The sequence below is a fragment of the Pantherophis guttatus genome, chromosome 2 (genome assembly GCF_059756535.1).
Source record: "Pantherophis guttatus breed Tessera chromosome 2, ASM5975653v1, whole genome shotgun sequence".
Taxonomy (NCBI): Eukaryota; Metazoa; Chordata; class Lepidosauria; order Squamata; family Colubridae; genus Pantherophis; species Pantherophis guttatus.
This window is the reverse complement of record NC_142064.1, coordinates 106,646,433-106,667,311: the sequence shown is the minus strand read 5'-3', so window position 1 is coordinate 106,667,311 and position 20,879 is coordinate 106,646,433. Positions and strand designations below refer to the sequence as shown.

General features: G+C 39.0%; 1 protein-coding gene across 2 annotated transcripts in view; it reads left to right on the top strand.

Annotated features, from left to right (window-relative positions):
• CHD1L (chromodomain helicase DNA binding protein 1 like) overlaps window positions 1-20,879 on the top strand; it is a 101,774-nt gene that overhangs the window by 46,296 nt on the left and 34,599 nt on the right. For both annotated transcript variants that reach the window (XM_034411164.3, XM_087888381.1), the window contains exons 13-14: window positions 11,411-11,525; window positions 14,201-14,354. In XM_034411164.3, the coding sequence (XP_034267055.2) occupies window positions 11,411-11,525; window positions 14,201-14,354 (269 nt within the window). The remainder of the gene's footprint in view (window positions 1-11,410; window positions 11,526-14,200; window positions 14,355-20,879) is intronic.

The following is a 20,879-nucleotide window of genomic DNA, read 5'->3' as shown; positions in this document are numbered from 1 at the left end:
CACTTAGCCCTTCCCATAACCCCTCCTTACCTTGACTCCACCTCCTCCATATATAAAAGGCTGTGCGCAGAAGTCCAGGACCCGTTCCAAATGAGTACCTGAATAGAAAGAAATGGAGTAAATAAATACATTGAACTCAAAGCCTATCGTGTCTGTGATTATTGGGCAAGATCCTTGGAAAACTTACTTCTCAGGTCTTCGCACACGCATGCACGCCAGAAACCGGAGGACCAGATGGTGCGCATGCGTGCGCCTGAAACTGGATGAGCAGCCACCCAGCGCACCAGAACCCGGAAGAGCAATGGGCGACAGCTCACATGCCCAGAGAGATGGCTTTGCATGGCACTTTGGGCACGTGTGCCATAGGTTTGCCATCATGGGAATAGAGCATAAACTGGCCTTCTATGGACCTTCTCCACTGTTTTTAATATCCCTAGGATCAAGACAAGCAAGTACGGTAGTTACCAATAGAATAAGAGACATGGAGTTCCAGCTAGAACTTAACAGGATATCTTTCCACAGCAGAAATCTGATTAAATGGGGTGTGTGGAAACCAGCAAGGTATCTGAAAGACACGACTTTTCCTAAAAGCAGAATAGCATTTTTTAGAGCCAGACCTAATATTTTCCCCTCAGCACTTCTTCAGGGCAGGTATGATAAAACCACAATAGCTGAGCAAATGTGTACATGTGGCAATGGGGAAGTTGAAGATATTTCACGTGTCCTATTGTGCTGCAAGTTCTACAGGGACATCAGATCAACATATATCCTCCCTCTATTGGAGATATTTCTAGGGAAATCAGATAATTTCTAAATGCACCATCTCCTTCAGGATTCAAATCCAGCTACCATTCTTGAAGTAGTAAAATTTTGTGTTGCTGCAATGATAATAAGGAAAAAACACCTAAAGAATTAAAGATCCTTATTCATATTACTACTTTGCTTAGTTATTTTCCAATAATTTTAGAGAATATTTATTTTAATGTTTAATTTTTGTGGTGGTCTATGAACATAATACAGATTAACTCTGATTCTTCATCAAGCAAGTTTTGTTTCACATCTGTCATTCCTTCATTAACATTATTTAAACATTGTCTATCTATAGAAGCTATAACTGATATTGTAACTACTAATTTCTGGATACATTCTTCAAAGATGTGGAATGAGGGAAGAAGGAGAAGAGCAACTCCGAATATAATTAAAATGTTTTATTTTAATGCTTTCTTTAAGGGAAACATGTATATGGAGGATTTCTTATGTATAAGAAAATGTATAATTTATGTGGGGAAGGGGAAGGGTGGGGGGAAGAAAACTGTTTGTATTTCTTATAAAACTTTTTAATAATAAAAAAAAATAATAAAAAGACAAGATTAAAATTTCAGAAAACCCTGTCAACAAGTTATCATTATTGTAATCAATTCAGAAAATGTACCACAGCTTCTTAACTATCCCAAATCATCCTAAGAATTAACACTGATTTTTCCTAGATCAAATATCCATGTTTGCTTCTTAATACCATCTCGGGCCCTTTGGTTTTTTTTTATTATAAATTGTTATTAAAAGTTTTAAAAAGAAGATAAAAGTTAACAAATATTAATACAGAATAAAGAAAACAAAGAAAAAGAAAAGTGCAATAAAAAGAATTTTTAAAAGTTTCCAATTTTCTTTGCAGCAAATTGAAGTATGATTACAAAATTATCTTTTAATTTAACAAAAGAAAAGCTCACTTTTTTCTAATTATATTCTTTTCTGATCATCGAAATCATAAGTCATAAGTGCATTTCTTTCTACTCATTTAAAAAATCTGCAAGGGATTTCCAGTCAGCTCTTAATATAGTTATTGTCTTTATCCATCTTTGCAAGTTTCATCACCTTTACCAACCATTCTTCTATTGTGGGTAGCGTTGGACCTTTCCATTTTTGATGATATAATAACCTCACTGCAGTTGTCATGTATAAAAACTAACCACTGTTGAAGATGATGTAATGAGCTCTCTACTCTTCCCCCCAAACACAGCATTTTCTTTAAGCCAGTTAAGTTACATTGATTACTAGGAGGCACCACATGATCATTTTGGTCCTCATTGAGACTCCTCAGATGTGAGTAAAAGTTAATATCTGGTTATTCATATCTGAAGAGCCCCAATAAAATTGGTCTCATCTTGTCTCCTGGTAGTCAATGTAATTAAAAATTCCACACAAGATATATGTGTAATAAAAATAATGAAACTTGGAGTCATGTAAAACTCAGTGTACTGGGGCAGGACATAATTTAACTTTGATTTTTTCTGCTCTGAAAATTTAAGGAAAAGTGGAATGTATATACGATTCTGGTAGCTTTTTGATTAGGTATTAAAATTATTAAAGCAAGATGTTTGGAAAGGAGTCTTCTATGAAAGAGGATTAAAGCTTACTGGAAAAAAAGACAGTTGATTGAATAGATAGACATATTCTGTAATGAAGACACAATAGAGAAAGAAAGGTCTGCCCACAGATGCCTGATATGGACTTAACTATACATTTAAAAAAACAACTAAAAAGTGCATATCAGAGCAAATGAATGAACAATTTTTAAAAATGCTATGTCAAATAGCAAATAAGAGTTCAATTGTCCAGCAAAGCTTATGATACAGCTATAAAAATGCTCTTTAGATAAGCAAAGCTCAAAAGAATATTTCTGAAATTTAGACTGAGTTAGCAGATATAAAAAATCATAATAGCAGAGATAATTTAAGGGTTAAAGAAATTCCAGAGACTACAGAAATTACTGTTTATCTTGCTCTGGTCCAAAATTATTGTGAAAAGTTCAATATCATATCATATTGATATTGTATAGTAATATAAAAAGATCAGTATAATCGTTAGATTTATTCATGAGGAAGCCTAGGGGGTGTTTTAATTATTTATTATTTATTTATTTATAAAATTTGTATGCCGCCCTATCGCCAAGGACTCAGGGTGGCTCACACAACAATCAACCAACAACTATTAAAATCATCAAATATACACAAAAAATATTAAAAAGTTTTTTTTTAATTTTTTTTAAAAAAATTAAAATATACTACCCCATCAGTCCAGGCTGGGGGACATAAATAGCCAGGTTTTCAATTCACAGTGGAAGGTGCAAAGGTCAGGGGCCAACCGGAGCCCCAAGGGAAGTTGATTCCAAAGGGTGGGGGCGCTCACAGAGAAAGTATACTCCTGGGGGTCGTCAGCCAACATTGTCTAGCCGACGACACCCTGACTAGGCCCTCTCTGTGAGAGCACACCTGGCGATGGGAAGTTGACGCTGGTTGCAGGTGGTCCGACAAATAGCCTGGGCCTAAGCCATGAAGGGCTTTATAGGTTAACACCAACACCTTGAATCTCACCCGGAGGGCAACCGGCAACCAATGCAAGCTGCATAGGAGAGGTGTAATATGGGAGTATCGGGACCCTCCCGCAACAACCCACGCGGCCACATTCTGTACCAGCTGAAGCCTCCGGGTAGTCTTCAAGGGCAGCCCCAGGTAGAGAGCATTGCAGTAGTCGATCTGGGAGGTGACTAGCGCATGAGTGACACTGTGTAGGGCATCTCGGTCCAAGTATGGGCGCAACTGGCACACCAGGCAAACCTGGGCAAATGCCCCCCTGGTCACAGCCGTGATATGACTCTCCAAACTCAGCTGTGAGTCCAGGAGGACGCCCAAGTTGCGCGCCACATCTTGCCCCCAATAGACAGCATTGAACTTCTTGCTCGGGACGAAATGCCGGTATCGACAGCCACTCGGTCTTGGCCGGGTTGAGTCGAAGCCTGTTACTCCCCATCCAGATCCATACCGCTGCCAGGCACCGGGATATAACATCGAGGGCATCACTCGGCTGGTTCGGGATGGATATAAAAAGCTGGGTATCATCAGCGTACTGATGATACCCCACCCCAAAACCATGGATGAGCTCTCCCAGCGGCTTCATGTAAATGTTGAACAGAAGGGGCGAGAGGACCGACCCCTCGGGCACCCCACAAGTGAGGGGCCTTATGGCCGACCTCTGCCTCCCTGCCAACACCGCTTGCATACGACCCGAGAGGTAGGAGGCGAACCACCATAAAACGGTGCCTCCCACTCCCAACCCCTCGAGGCGTCGCAGCAAGATACCATGGTCGATGGTATCAAAAGCCGCTGAGAGATCTAATAGGACCAGGACCGAGGAATGACCCCGTCCCGAGCCCTCCAGAGAGCATCCACCAGTGCGACCAATGCCGTCTCCATGCTGTAACCGGGCCTGTAACAATTATATTTGTTAAGTCCCATTTTTTGGCCAAAAGCCAGCTATTTTAACAAAAAAGATAAAATTATAGAAAAATGTGAGGTTGTGAAGATCAAATAGGATGGTGGGAGTATTTTTCCAAGTTATTGGCATGCTATGCTGTAACAAAAGAAAATAATTTAAATCATTTACAGAAAACCTTATGTAGAACAAGATTTGTTATCAGTGGGGATTTCCATTTAAACTAATTATTTTAATGCCACAAGGAAGAAAATTTATTTCAGCTAAATGAAAAGCAGCTTGTTGGCAAAATTCATTCCCAGTGTAAAAGAAACAATTGTCTTTCTGTCCTTGGAATTTGGGAAAGTTGGCTCAAGTATAAGCTGAAGATAAGAATGCTATACCAAGCTGCAAAGCAAATGAAATTACACTGAATATTTTATTGTTTTTTGATTCTCCATATTTTGAAGAAGAAAGAAGAACAAAGTAAATATCTCGGCCAGTCCACCCAACTGCACTGGAAACAAGCCAACACCAGAACGGAATAAAGCAGTTGCAATCCTTTAATTAGGTTCAGCACAGTAAACACAGGCAGGAGAAAGGCACAAGCCGGAAACAAGGTTTAAAGTTAGCGCTACACGCAATCGCAGTGTAGCGCCTTTTATATACACAGCAATAAATCAAGTGGCAATTAAACAGTTAACATCACCCCTCCTTCCCCTAGCTGGCCTGAAGGAGGAGCACAATAAATCAATTAACAATCAAACAGTCAACATCATCCCTCCTTCCTCAAGCTGGCCTGTAGGAGGAGCGCGCCTCTGTTACAGCACAAGGCAGCGTCATCTGCAAACACCATGCCCCCCCCCATCTCCGATGAAAGAGTTTGCTTCGTTTTGTGTGCGGGTGGTAAAGACTTCTCAAACAGCTGATGACACGCCCCCGGAGAGTCCAACAGCTTGCCTTCTCCTCGTCGTCCTCCCTAGTGATGGCGAGACCCAACCGAGGCTCGACAGGCGGCTCCTCTCTACCAGGAGTCCACCTGCAGGAAATAAAATAAAGATGTTAGCATAGCAACCGTTCTATCCACTGGGACCTGGTTTATTTGGATATTTACGATGATACCGACGGAGCAACTGGTCGGCATGAACGTCTGGAGCTGCTACCCAAGATGCTTGTGCTAGTGGATAACCCTTCCACCGTACTAAGTACTGTAACCTGCCTCTACGTAGACGTGAATCCAATACTTTATCTATCTCATATTGATCTGAATGACTCGGTCCCGGGGAAACAGGCTGATGTGTGGGCCTTTCCTCTTTGACAGGTTTAAGGAGGCTGCTATGAAAAACAGGATGTATTTTTCCTAACAGTGAAGGTAGCTTAAGCATGACAGTGACAGGGTTGATCACACGTATTATAGGAAAAGGACCTATGTATTTGGGACCTAGTTTCCTATTAGGTAATCGTAATTTCAAGTATTTTGTCGATAGATACACGTGATCCCTTACAGAAAACGGTTTTGGGTCGGCTCTTTTTTTATCAACATAAAGTTTGTATTCATTTGCTGCTTTTTGAAGCGCCGTTTTTACCGCTGGCCACGTTTGTCGGATCTTGTCGGCCCAACCGGAATGTGTAGATACCCCTGTAGCTGGAGGTTCTACCTCAGGTATGGCAGGGAATTCTCTTCCATAGATGATTTGGAAAGGAGAAAATCCCGTGCTACGGTGGCTGATATTGTTGTACGCGACTTCAGCGAACGGGAGTAAGGCAGACCAATCAGTTTGCTGATACGAAACGTAGCAACGTAGATATCGTTCCACAGCGGCATTAGCCCGTTCAGCTGCTCCATTTGTACTGGGATGGAAGGCTGAACTTAATCCTTGAGTGGACCCTATCCTGTGAATGAAAGATCTCCAAAACTGGGCGGTGAACTGGACACCCCGATCTGATATAATACGCTTCGGGACCCCGTGAAGGCGGTAGATATGTTGTATAAACATGTCTGTCAATCGTCGGGCAGATGGTAAACCCCGACAGGGTATAAAATGCGCCTGCTTTGAAAATAGGTCTACTACTGTCCAAATAACGGTATGTCCATTGCTGGGCGGTAGGTCCACTATAAAATCCATCGCCACTTCCTCCCACGGACGACTAGGATCAGCCACCGATTGTAATCGACCGAGTGGTTTTCCTGACCATGGTTTTGCTGCCGCGCATGTGGGGCATGATTTAACATAACGTTCAATTTCACCACGCATTCGTGGCCACCAAAATTGACGTCTAATCAGGTGAAGTGTTTTAAGGAAACCGTAATGACCTGCTGGTTTGGCATCATGGCACCGTCTTAAAACTGTAGTTCGAAGCGGTTCTGGAATGTATAAACGATCCCCATTCCACCCTAATCCATCTCGTAAGATTACTGACGTTTGGTTTTGATTTACCCACGTATCCTGGCTGATAGCTATCCGAAGATTCGTTAAGAAGGACGCTTCTTTCCGTAACACCACCGCAACCGCATGCCCACTCTCAATAGGTGGTATAAGAGATTCCACTACTTCCTCGCGCTTACTGTTATATTGTGGCATACGAGAAAGTGCATCGGCGAGGAAGTTCTTTCCTGCTGGCACATATTTGAGTCTGAAATTGAATCTTCGAAAATATTGTGCCCAGCGTAGTTGTTTTGGAGACAGACGTCTAGGCGTTTGTAATGCCTCTAAATTTTTATGGTCTGTCCATACCTCAAATGGGATAGTAGCCCCTTCCAGGATGTGACGCCACGTAAGTAGAGCCCAACGGACAGCGAAGGCCTCCTTTTCCCAGATCGCCCACCCTCGCTCTGTGGTGTTTAATTTACGTGAGGTATAAGCACAAGGGCATATCCTATCCTGTTCATCTTTTTGCAGCAACACAGCTCCCACAGCAACGTCGCTAGCATCGGCTTGAACGATGAATTCACGAGACAGATCAGGGTGTTTAAGTACCGGTTCTCTGGTAAAAAGATATTTCAACTGTTCAAACGCACTTTGACATTGAGCTGTCCACTGCAATAACTGGTTTGGTCTTGGTTTTATCACAGGAGATTTAGTGCGTAACAGGTCTGTTAACGGTAGTGCTATAGCGGCAAATGCAGGGACGAATTGGCGATAGAAATTCGCGAAACCAAGGAAACTTTGGAGTTGTTTTCTGGTTTTCGGTGCTTGCCACTCAACTATAGCTTGGACTTTACGTGGATCCATTTCTATCCCATCGCTTGAGATCCTGTACCCGAGGTAATCTATCTTCGACTTATGGAACTCACATTTTGAAAGCTTTATAAACAGTTTAGCCGCTAACATCTTCTCTAAAACCTGACGGACTAACACAACGTGTTCTTCCAAGGTGCGCGTATATATTAGAATGTCGTCTAAATAAACAAGAACTCCTCTATACAAATGTTCATGCAAAACTTCGTTGATAAGCTGCATGAACACCGCTGGAGCGCCTTGAAGTCCAAACGGCATAACTCTATATTGGTAGCTACCAAGAGGGCAGTTAAAAGTGGTCTTCCATTCATCGCCCTGTTTGATACGTACTCGGTAGTACGCTTCCCGTAAATCGAGTTTTGTAAATACCCGTCCTGTAGATAGCGCAGCTAACAAATCCTTCATAAGCGGAAGGGGGTATAGATGTTCTATACATACTCCATTCAAATCTCGGAAGTCAACACATAACCGAACCCCACCGTCCTTCTTCTCCCTGAAGAAGACTGGGGCAGCCATCCTAGATCTACTAGGGACGATGAAACCTCGAGCTAAATTTTTGTCGATATATTGTCGTAACTCGGATAATTCTTGTTGGGTCATGGAATACATCCGAGGTTTCGGTAACTTAGCCCCAGGCACCAACTCGATAGCGCAATCCGTAGTCCGATGGGGGGGTAGTACTTCGCATTCCTCTTCACTAAACACGGCTGAAAGGTCTTGGTAAACAATAGGAAAGTCCGGTGTAAGCAACACCTCTGTGGAGGCACAGCTATTGTCCTGTCCCTCATTCGACTGTCCCACTGAAGAAGTACGGGACGGGACAGCAGGTCCCAAAGGGATTCTAAGCTTACGATAACCTCCCTCCCACCAGATGTGAGGTTGCCATTTATCTAACCATGTGAGACCCAGAATAACTGGCTCTATCATTTTTTCAACCACAATAAACTGGATGGACTCTTGATGTTCACCTATCACCAACAACACTTGTTCAGTTACGTGGTTAGCAGGCGCCCCCCCCAATAATGACCCGTCCATCTGTTCGAACTTCACAGGAACTTTTAGCTTTTTTATCTGTAGGCCCAGAGCATCCACCACACTTCTCCGCACCAGACAACGGGTACATCCAGTGTCTATTAAAGCACCATACTGAAAACCCATTGTGCTTCGGGGATTCCTCAGCACCACAGGTATGACAAAAGGGAACACAGTTTTGCTCACCATAGGGTCCTCCGGCTCGTTGTCATCACTGTCCCCTGACACCACCGGGAATCTCCCCGCCACAGTGGTTGGTGTAATATCACGAACCTGATGATCTACGACAGACTTTGGTCCTTGAAGTGCTTGGGTACGTTCTTGTGGCTGCCGTGGTCGGCCTCTGGTCGCTACCCCCGTAGCCGGCTTTCGGGTTTGTACTCGTACCGGAGGTACAGGACATTCAGCCGCTCTGTATCCTATCTGATTGCAGCGAAAACAACGAAACGCCGGTCGCTGAGACCTTTCAGGTAGGACGCTGCTGGGCAGAGGTACTTGAACCCGCGTGGTTGGCAGTTTTTCTGAGGCCCTCTCCGTGGGAACCCGTCTCTGTCCCACATTAACTTCCGACCGAGGCCTAAACTCCCGGAGTGTAATGTCCAGTTCAATAGCGGCTTTAAACCAAACAGCCAGGCGCGGAGCCAGGCCTCGGTACGCACAGGCTTGACGTAACTCACGATCCAGCCCCATCCGAAATTGCTGGACTAGCATCCGTTCGGGCCAGTCCCTTCTGCCATCACCGACAGCCTTTCTCGCCGGACTGCAGCTAGGGAACGTAGGCAGTTGAAATTGGTGAGTGGTGGGGGGGAGCGCTAACTTTCTCTCGGCCAGTCCACCCAACTGCACTGGAAACAAGCCAACACCAGAACGGAATAAAGCAGTTGCAATCCTTTAATTAGGTTCAGCACAGCAAACACAGGCAGGAGAAAGGCACAAGCCGGAAACAAGGTTTAAAGTTAGTGCTACACGCAATCGCAGTGTAGCGCCTTTTATATACACAGCAATAAATCAAGTGGCAATTAAACAGTTAACATCACCCCTCCTTCCCCTAGCTGGCCTGAAGGAGGAGCACAATAAATCAATTAACAATCAAACAGTCAACATCATCCCTCCTTCCTCAAGCTGGCCTGTAGGAGGAGCGCGCCTCTGTTACAGCACAAGGCAGCGTCATCTGCAAACACCATGCCCCCCCCCATCTCCGATGAAAGAGTTTGCTTCGTTTTGTGTGCGGGTGGTAAAGACTTCTCAAACAGCTGATGACACGCCCCCGGAGAGTCCAACAGCTTGCCCTCTCCTCGTCGTCCTCCCTAGTGATGGCGAGACCCAACCGAGGCTCGACAAAATATATATATTAAATTATGGGAATAAAAATGTCTGTCTTTTAAAATAATACCCTGTTTCCCCCAAAATAAGACATCCCCTGATAATAAGCCCAATCGGATTTTAGAGCACATGGTAATAAGGCCAACCGCTTATTTCAGAGTTCAAAAAAATATAAGACAGGGTCTTATTTTCAGGGAAACATGGTACTTTATTTTCTTTGTGATTACATACTTTCCATATGAATTTTAAGCAATTCTGTAAGGGCTTGAAATAGCTAAACAAAACTAGAAAGATGAAATACTGCATAAATGTTGAATGAATAGTTTATTGATTGAATGGATTGAATTGAATTTGTTATCTTCTGCAGTCAAAAGACTTTACATCTTAGAGCTATCATCTTATATAAAATACCCAAAACAAATTTCAAATTTTATTAATAAAATAAATAGGCAACAGCAATCGCCTCAAATACTTTTCTAAATAACTCCATTATGAGCAATTTATAATACTAATACAATGGGGGTCTGATCATATCGCAAAAAGGTGCTATTGCACAGAGCAGGTGCAGCAATAGATAAGCAGTCCCTGTAAACATTTTTTTTAAAATTATGAAAATGAGATCATTTAACACTTTTAATGGATATCTGTGTCAGATGAATCAAGACTGCTTGAAGAAAATACTTTTTGGAGATATAGAAGAGCCAAAGTATGGAGGCAGTGGTGGGATTCAAATAATTTAACAACCAGTTCTCTGCCCTAATGATTTATTCTAACAACCAGTTCACCAAACTGTTCAGAAAGTTAACAACCGGTTCTCCCGAAGTGGTGCGAACTGGCTGAATCCCACCACTGTATGGAGGGTTTTAAAAGTCAATGTTTCAAAGTTCCGATTATATTTTGAAGCCAAAAGAAAGCCATTATAGGTTGTCCTTGACTTACAGAAGTTCGTTTAGTGACTGTTTGAAGTTACAACACCACTGAAAAAAGTGACTTAATGACCATTTTTCACACTTATGATCATTGCAGCATCGCCATGGTCACGTGATCAAAATCCAGATGTTTGGCAACTGGTTCCCAGCATCACATGGTCACCTTTTGCGACCTTCTGATGAGCAAAGTCAATAGGGAAACTAGATTCACTTAACAACTCTGTTACTAACTTAACTCCTGCAATGATTCATTTAACTGTGGCAAGAAAGATCATAAAATTGGGCAAAATTCATTTAACAATTTTACATGCACTGTCTTACTTAGCAACAGAAATTTTGGGCTCAATTGTGGCCGTAAGTCAAGGACTATCTGTACTGGCCTAGAGCCCAGATAGAATGTGCTCATCTAAGTATGTGCCCAATACAATCCAGAATAGGATGCTTTTCTTTGAGACCAGATAATCTATTCATCTAATTAAGTGGAATATGAAAATATTATTACCCATTTATAATACAGACCTGTACTTTATTGTTTATCAAATGAAATATTAATCTTTATACTTTTCACTTGAATTAAGGCTACAGAATGGCTGGGTTTTTTTTATTAAAATTTATAAATATTTTCCTTTATTTTCCAAGGTGGAGTTGGTATCAATCTTACAGCAGCAGATACAGTTATTTTTGTTGACAGTGATTTTAATCCACAAAATGATGTGCAAGCAGCAGCCAGAGCCCATAGGATTGGCCAGAAGAAGTGAGGAAAAATGGGTGGCTTCTGCATGTAAATGTGTGGGTGGTTTGTTTTTTTTTTTTTTTCATAAGGGCACATTTTATAAATCCTGCTACATTGTTGCAGTCCCTCCCCAGACCACTAAAAAGCACATTTACAGCTAAGGTATGTCTTCGATTCAGAGTATAGCACTAGTTAATGTACTCGAGTTACAGTGGCAATTGGGACTAGGATTGCTGTTGCTAAGCAATGGAGTCATAAAGTGCAACATCACATGGCCACATTACTTAGCAATGGCAATCCAGGCAGTCCCTGTTGTTGTTAACTCTAAGACATGTGGGTCGTCGTTAAGCAGGAAGGGAAGGTAGTCCCAAGTAAGAAGCATGGGGGTACTGCAAGGGGGGCACCACACTGGCTGGGCATGAGTTGAGGAATGGTGCTGCACCGCAGCACAAGCTCAGACAAGTCAGGAAAAAAGCATAGAGTGCACATGTACAAGAGCAGGGAGGCTGGGAACAGAGGATGCTGGTGTGTATGAGCACAGAGAGGCCCAGAGACTGAGACCACTGGTGGGTTGAAGCGCGTAAAGGGAGAAGGAGAGCACTGGTGGGTGCAAAGGAAGATTGGGGAGACATACCTGAGCAACTTGTGACCTTTCCTGCTGGCTTCCCCATTTACTTTAGGCAGATGGCAGAGAAGGTTGGCAGTGATGATCACATTGCTACAACCAGTCATAAGTGCCAACTGGTTGCCAAGCATCTGAATTTTGTTTATGTGACTGTGAGGGCACCTCACAAGACTGTAGGCTTGAAAGTGATATCCAGAAACTATTATGAACACTCTGTCTAGTAACACTCTTTGAAGCACATTAAGAAACAGTGTAACATTAGTATTTCGTTTAAGTATTCCATACAGTGCTCTCTGGTTATCAGCAATATGACCATGTGCCACAAACTGTTTAGGAGACTTCACTAATTCTCTTTATAAAAATCTTTGCTCCAAAAATGGACTTATCAAGAAAACTGGGGAGAAATCTATGACAGAGAAAATTATTGTAATAAGCTTCAAAGTTTTAAATGTTTGCAAGGATATGTGTCCAACAAGATTACTGTTTTCAGTCATTTTACCTTTGTAAATTATCATTTTGAATCTTTTGAAAAATATTTTATGAATGTTTTTATAAATGGTCTCAGTTGGCCTTAAACTCATGGAGGAAATAAGAAGAAAATGCAGTAGCACTAATGCCTGAAGAAAAGAATGCAGGCAACAGCCATATTTGAGCTACAATTTTTGTAGTCCTATCTCAGTGGTATATTGGATGGAATTAGTTAAAATTCGAAAACATTCAAAAAAGTATCAACTGTGTTAGAATGGAGATTCTCAGTCATCCAGATCATGGTTGTCCCAAAGGTGCTTTTTTCAAGAGGCAACTGACTTTCTGGTTTTTCTTTGAAGACGTTTTGCTTCTCATCCAAGAAACTTATTCAGCTCTGACTGGATGACGGGGAATGGAAGGATTTATATTCCTTGCAGACACCTGGTGATTTGCATTCTTTTAGTGAGTCATTGAGGCCACCTGGAGGTTTATCTATGTCATCAGGGTCACCTGAGTAGTGCAAATGGGTATGGAGCCACCTTGGAACTGTTGAAAGGACTGTGTTGTACACTGAAGTTAGATGATGTCGTATTCCTCTCCCTTTGTTAAGAGAAGACTGTTCAATTTTGACACAGATGGCCTCTTTGACCCTCTTTCAAACCAGCGGTCCTCTCTGTCCAAAATGTGGACTTTTCTATCTTCAAAAGAGTGGCCTTTGTCTTTGAAATGCAGATATAATATTGTCGATGACATTGTCCTTCAGTGGGTGTTGCAAGAAATCAATGACCTTTTTCTTGTAACTGCTGTCTCATATATAGCAGTGTCCTGCAGAAGAACCTTCTCCTTGGCCTTGTAGCCATCTGTGTTCAGGATGACTGTGCGTCTTTCTTTATCAGCTGGCAGGATGGTGATATTTGGGTCTCTTCCCAAAGATGTCACTGCTCTCCTTTCTTGAATTGTGAGGTTGGAAGGGGGTGTTTTGGCACTGGCAAGGGCTGAAGATACCTTCACTTTTAATTGTTCTGCCTCTGGTTCTGCCAGTTTATTGTTCCTGATGGCTGATTCTGTGTCTGTGAGGAAAACATAGGAGAATAAACACATCAGGACAAGATTCAAAAATCCATCTACATTTAAAAGACAAAGGCCACTCTTTTGAAGATAAACCCATAGGTGGCCTCAACAACTCGCAAAATAATGCAAATTACCAGCTGTCTGCAAGGAGTATAAATCCTTCCATTCCCCACCATCCAGTCAAAGTTGAAGAAGCTTCTTGGATGAGAAGCAAAATGTCTTCAAAGAAAAATAAAGTCCAGTTGCCTCTTGAAAAAAGCACCTTTGGAAACTGTATTTTACAATTTACATAAATACATAGTTTGTCCTCTTACTGTCCAAAATGCTTCAATGTAACTGACGTTGGAGTGCAAAAATAACTGGAGGGCCACAGAGTCCCATCTCTGTTTTGGAAACCTGTTGCCTCCATTATTGTGGAAGCAAAACTAAAAATCCTGAAGCAATGAGACTTGAGAGATATTTGCCATAACCTGCTGCAATACACGATTACAAATTATTATATTAATATAAATCTTATTGTACTTTTTTAAAGACCAGTGAAAATCATCCGCTTGATTGGGAGAGACACTGTAGAAGAAATTATCTACCGACGAGCAATATCAAAACTCCAATTAACTAATACTGTTATTGAAGGGGGGCAGTTTGCACTTGGAGCACACAAAACTCGGGATATATCAGATGTTCAGGTAAGAGATGCCAAAAAGCACCTTCACAAATTTCAGAGAACAGCAGAGGAAATACAGATGGGTAACCCTAGAGATTAAATGGTGTTTCTGAGATTTCCAGGGTTACCGTCACGCTGGTGTGGTGCAGGGAATCGGAGGCTCCGCTTCTCTTGTCCGATTTTTCACGTTTAGAAGCCAGTAATGGCAATGCTGAACCTTGGAGAGGACAGCGATTGAAAGGGGATAGGTCAGAGGTGGTGAGGAGAAAGGCGATCTCCCACCACGGAGGGTGGAACCCCCCAAATCCAGCATGAAAGAGACCAGCTGTCAGAGCCAGGTCCAGAGACGTGACAGCCCGAATGTATAATGAGGAAGCAAAACAGTGAGAAGCAACAAGAAGCATTGGCGAAAGGAGTTTTATAAGTGGTGAAATATCCAAACTATCTCAGTGAAATTGTGGAGGTTGCAGACGAATAAAGTGAGTCTCCAAAGAGCAAAAAGCAGTGCCTTAGTGGTAGGAACGGAAGGAAGACAAATAGAGAGTGAAAGTACTTTTACGAGCGGTGGTGAGAGGGATTGAATTGTTGAGAAAATCAAATAGAAAGTTGTAACTGAGACTGAGAAAGTGTTAAAGGTGTGCGGAGGTGGTGAACGGATCAGAGAAAGAAGAAAATAATTACTTTTGGAGATAGAGATGGAGGAAGTGCAGCAAAGGGACAGTGACTGGGCAAATCAGAGGAAGCTGCCATTTTCAAGCTTGGAGAACGGGATATAGGAGGGGGGGAAGGAACTGAGACTGAGAAAGAAAGAATATTGGTACTTTGGAGGAAGATTTATGGACTGGAGACATCAAACAAATCATGCATATGGATTGGTAATGGATTTTTAACCTACCCCTGCGAGATCTATATGAAATTTCAGATTTAATACTTAATATAATCTTGGAACTTGATATTTAAGATTTAATATAAATAATACTAAGCATAGTTATACATTCGGTTACCTTTTTGTAGTTTCCCTTTCTTTTTTTATTACTTATTGGTCTCATCTTTTTTCTTTATAGATATTGTTAAATAATTTAAATACTCTAATAATAGGAAATACATCTATTTTTCTCTTACTATTATAGATTTGAAAATAATTGTGGACTGAGATTACTGATTAAATAAATATTGAATATAAATAGTAAATACAGAACAGTGCTTTATATAATTGATTGGATGTAGAAAATAGATTGATACAATTAGTTGGATTAAAGTGATAAATTATGTTGTAATTGTATTTGTATTTAATAAGCTTAAGAAGAAAGACTAGAGATAGAAAGAGATATAGACATAGACTGGAATAGTAAATTAGATATATAAAGTGTTTTGGAATAGTCTCCTTCAAAAAATTAAAATACAACTGCTGTCAAAAAAACAGTAAAAAAGATAATTTCCATGACGGCCTCACCTGCAGGTCAGAAATTAATAACAGATATGCCAACCACTGAAAAATTAGGATCAGCATCAACTGTACGAAACATGCAAACCTCACTGAACATGATTCAAGAGGTCATGATGAAAATGCAGGAATCTATTAATAATAATCATGAAGAAATGAAAGGGGAAATGTGCGAGGTGAAGGGAGACATAAAGAAATTAGATGACAGAATGGAAAAGATTCAGGAATCAATAGCAGATAATGAACAAAAAATAAAAGTAGTAGAGGCAAGAGCAGAAAGAACTGAAAAGAAATTGGAAGCTGTGGAGAGATTGATAGCGGCGAATAAGGAGTTGGAAGAGACAGTAATACATCTTGAGTTAAAGAGATCCTCCCACTAACTAAGATTTCAAAACATAGTAGAGAATAAAGAGGAGGATCTCTATAAACTCATGGTGGAATTGCTAGCAGAGCCTCTGAATATGGATAAACAGGAACTATGGAATAGTATTAACAAAGTATATCGAGTATACACAATTTACGCGAAACGACACAGACTACCACGTGAAATTCATGTTAGGTTCACAAAGAAATCAGTATATGATGAAATTTACAGAAAGACAAGAGAAGACCAATTGACTTATAAAGGAAAAGAAATTATAATACTTAAACAATTACCAAAAAGAATCTGTGATCAACGTAGGAATTATCAATTTATCTCTTCTAAACTGATTAAACATAGAATAATGTTCTGCTGGTTAATACCAGAAGGTATGCTGATAATCTCGGAAGATAAAAAAATAAGAGTGGATACGGTAGAAAAGGCCCAGGAATTTTTTGAGCAATGTTTTGGGGAAAAATTAGACAGTAGAGAGGAGTTAGAAACAAAGAGTCAAGAAGAACAACAGATAGAAGAAAATGAACCAGCCCAAGAATCAAGAGAGCAGTTAGATATGGAAAGTCAAGACAGAGAAGAGGTAAGAACAAGACAGCAAAGAGAAATAAAACTAAAAAAGGAAACAAGAAGGACAAATAAGAAATTTAATGGAGGAGGAGATGAATTTAATATCAATTAACATAAGTGGATTGAATGCACCGATAAAATGAAGACAAATAATTACTAAACTTCAAAAACTGAATATGGAAATAATATGCTTACAAGAAGTGCATATCCCAAAAGGAAAGAGTGGCTATATAGAAATCCCCAAATTAGGAAAATTATTTGTAGCATTGGCAGAATCTAAGAAAAGAGGGATAGCAGTTTATATAAAGTATAAACCTCAAACAAATTTATGCAGATAATGAGGGAAGGACACTAATGATTGAAGTTTCAATAAAACAAAAAAGAATATTAATTCTAGTTATTTATGCACCTAATACACATCAGAGAAAATACTATAATAAATTACATAAAAAATTAATAGAATTAGAGGCGGATAACCTGTGCATATTAAGTGACTTCAATGCAGTGGTAGATCCCAAAAAAGATTATAAAACCGGAAAAAATAAAAACCATGAAAGGAAAATATTACCAACTACGGTCTTTGAATTGGCCCAGGAATTTAACTTAAAAGATACATGGAGAGAAATTAATCCCCCCAAAAAGCAATATACTTTCTTCTCTAACCCCCAAAATTCATGGTCTAGGATAGACATGGCGTGGATGGACCCAGAAACAAGGAAAGACATTGCAGAAATAGAAATTGCAACTAATACCTGGGCAGACCACAACCCAGATGGAAAGGAGAAGTCAGGAGGAAAGGAAGATGGACTGTGAACCAAAGGATAGTGAAAGAAAAGAATTTTATTCAACATATAGAAAAAGAATTAGGCCCTTTTCTAAAAGAAAATTGGAATGAACAAACTACCATTCAAAATTTATGGGATACAATGAAAGCCTATGTAAGAGGTCTATTGATAGCATATATAATAAGGAAAAACAGAATTAAAAAGAAATATTTCACAGAACTCCAAGGAAAAGTGGCAAAATTAGAATCTAAATCACAGAAAGAACCCCAAAATCAAGAAATCAAAGTAGAAAAAGAATTAATTAAACATAAATTACAACTAATAACCCAAGCAGAAGGAAAAATTAGAGCAGTTAAACAAAATTATTTTGAAAATGCCAATAAGCCTGGAAGATGTTTGGCCCATAAATTAAAGAAAAGGACAAGAAATTAATAAAACAATTAGAGAATGAGGACGGGATGATGTACTTCCAGAAAGAAAAAAAGAAAAGCATAGCAGTAAATTATTTCCAAACATTATACAGTCAAGAAAAAATTGAAGGGAAAGATATTCAAAGCTCCAAAAAGGCTCCAAAAAAGGATTCTTCAAAGAAGTATTAAATGAGAAAATAACGAAACTGGAGTTACAAAGAGCAATTCAAAAGCAAAAAAATAATAAAGACTCCAGGCCCGGATGGAATCCCTGCTGAATTTTATAAAAAATTTCAAGAACCATTAGAACAATTGTTATTAGAAACATATAATGAAGTACTGGAAAAGGCCAAGATACCAGAATCCTGGACGGAAGCTCTCATCCCCAAAAACAATAACGAACAACAGAATATTTAGAATTATAGGCCGATCTCTTTGCTAAATGCTGACTATAAAATATTTGTGGCTATAATAGCAGATAGAATCAAAATTATATTAAACAAAATTATACATTCAGATCAAAATGGATTCCTACCCAACAGACATATAAAAAATAACATACGAATTATCATCAATGCTTTAGAATTCTATGAAGCTCACCCTGGAAAACAGGTAACTGTGATATTTTTGGATGCACAAAAAGCTTTTGACAACTTAAATTGGGACTTTATGATAAACCAATTAATAATGAATTTTGGAGAAAAAATTACAGAAATGATTAGAGCCATATACACTACACAGAGGGCAAGAATAATAATAAATGGGGAGCAAACAGAAAGCTTTGAGATAGCTTAAGGAGTAAGACAAGGTTGCCCCCTATCACATCTGTTATTCATTCTGTCTGTGGAGACATTAATGTCACAAATTAGAGATAATTCAGAAATAAATGGATTAAAAATTAAATCACAAGAATATAAGGTCCAAGCATTCGCAGACGGTTTGGTATTGGACCTAGTTTATTACAAGATATAAACCAATTTGGCATGGTAGCAGGATTTAAAATGAATAAAGACAAAACCAAAAAATTGGATAAGAATTTAACCAACAGACAGAGAGAAGAACTAGAGGAGAAGCTGGGGATTTCTAGAACAAAGAAAATTAAATATTTAGGAATTTGGAAAAAATGTACCACAATAAAGAGGGATAATTATGATACACTTTTATTACAAATACAAAAAGATTTGGACAATTGGACTAAATTACCAATATCATTAATTGGCAGAATTTCGACAAGCAAAATGAACATATTACCCAAGTTACTTTATCTATTTCAAATGGTACCAATAAAATTAAGGAAAAAATTCTTTGAACAATTAAATAAAATGACATCAAAATTTATATGGTCAAGGAAAAAAACGCGTATCAAATTCAAATTACTGCAAGATAGCAGGAAAAAAGGAGGTTTCGATTTACCAGAATGGGAACTTTATTACCAAGCGGCATCCCTAACATGGCTTAAAGATTGGGTACAACTTAAAAATAAATGAATACTAATGATAGAAGGCCATGACCTCCAACTTGGTTGGCATGGCTTTCTCTGGGTTGGGAACAATAAATCACATACCTACTTTCAAAGACACATGTTAAGAGATGCCCTACTGAAAGTTTGGGAAAAGATTAAAAAGAATCACTATATGAAGGTCCCAATTTGGTTGTCTACAATGGAAACAATGATACATTCAAATATCACAGATTTAGACAAAATGGTGAGATATATAGAATTATTAAACAAAAAAGGAGAACTAAAATCAGTATAAAACCTGAAAAAACAAGAATTAAATCTGGAATGGTAGCCATATTTACAAATCAAAACTAGATTTAAAAAAGATATGGAACAATTTAGCATAGACAGGGAACAACTGGAACTAGATAAAATATTATTAGGATTGGGGAGAAAAATGATTACAAATATTTATAATTACCTATTAAAATACAAATTGGAAGAAAGAACAGTGAAAGAAACGATAAGTTGGGCTAGGAATTTTGGACACACTATAGAATTGAAAAAATGGGAAAAATTGGGGGGGGAATTATAAATTGACTATAGCACTAACATATAAAGAAAACATCCATAAAATGTTTTATAGATGGCATTTAGACCAGCAAGATTGGCAAAAATGCACCCCAACCTATCAACTAAATGTTGGAGATGTGGCCATAAATTAGGAACATTCCAATTAGTTAGTAACGTGGTGCATGTGCCCCAGTGTTAAAAAAATTTGGTATAAAATCAGAAGGTGGTTACAAGAGATTACACTCCAAAAGATTGATTTCAAACCAGAGTTGTTTCTTCTAGGAATGATTGATAAGAAAATGGAGAAAAGTCTGTACTACATAACATTACATATATTAATGGCAGCCAGAATTGCTCTGGCGCAAATGTGGAAACAGATTAATACACCACCTGAAGAAATAGTAATTAAAAAGATCCTCGAATGTGCTGAAATGGATAAAATGACAATGGAGATTAAAGAAAGAGATGATTCGGACTACTGTAAAGTATGGAACAGATTCTATATGTGGCTAGAAAATAGAAATCAAAACAAGAAATAAGAATGTAAATTGAAATTTGATTAATTGGAATCTAAGAGTATTGAATACTGGTAAGGATAAGAAACTGACTATGTTAATAAACAGGATGTAAATATATATATATACTTACAGGATGTAAGTATATATAAACAATTTTGCTTATAAGAATGCTCAATATGGTTACACAAGAATAAGAATAATTAGGAAGATTGAATTTTAAAGTAAAGATAATTGTCGTTTCAGAAAGTTGTAAAATATTATATAATGTTATTTATGATTTGGTGTATATGTATGTTTTCTTTTTTTTTCTTTTTTTTTCTTTTTCTATTATGTTTTTGGTTTTAAAAATGTAAAATATTCAATTAAATATTTTTTAAAAAAATATTCTATTTTTTTTAAAAAAATAAAAATAAATGGTGTTTCTGTATTTTTT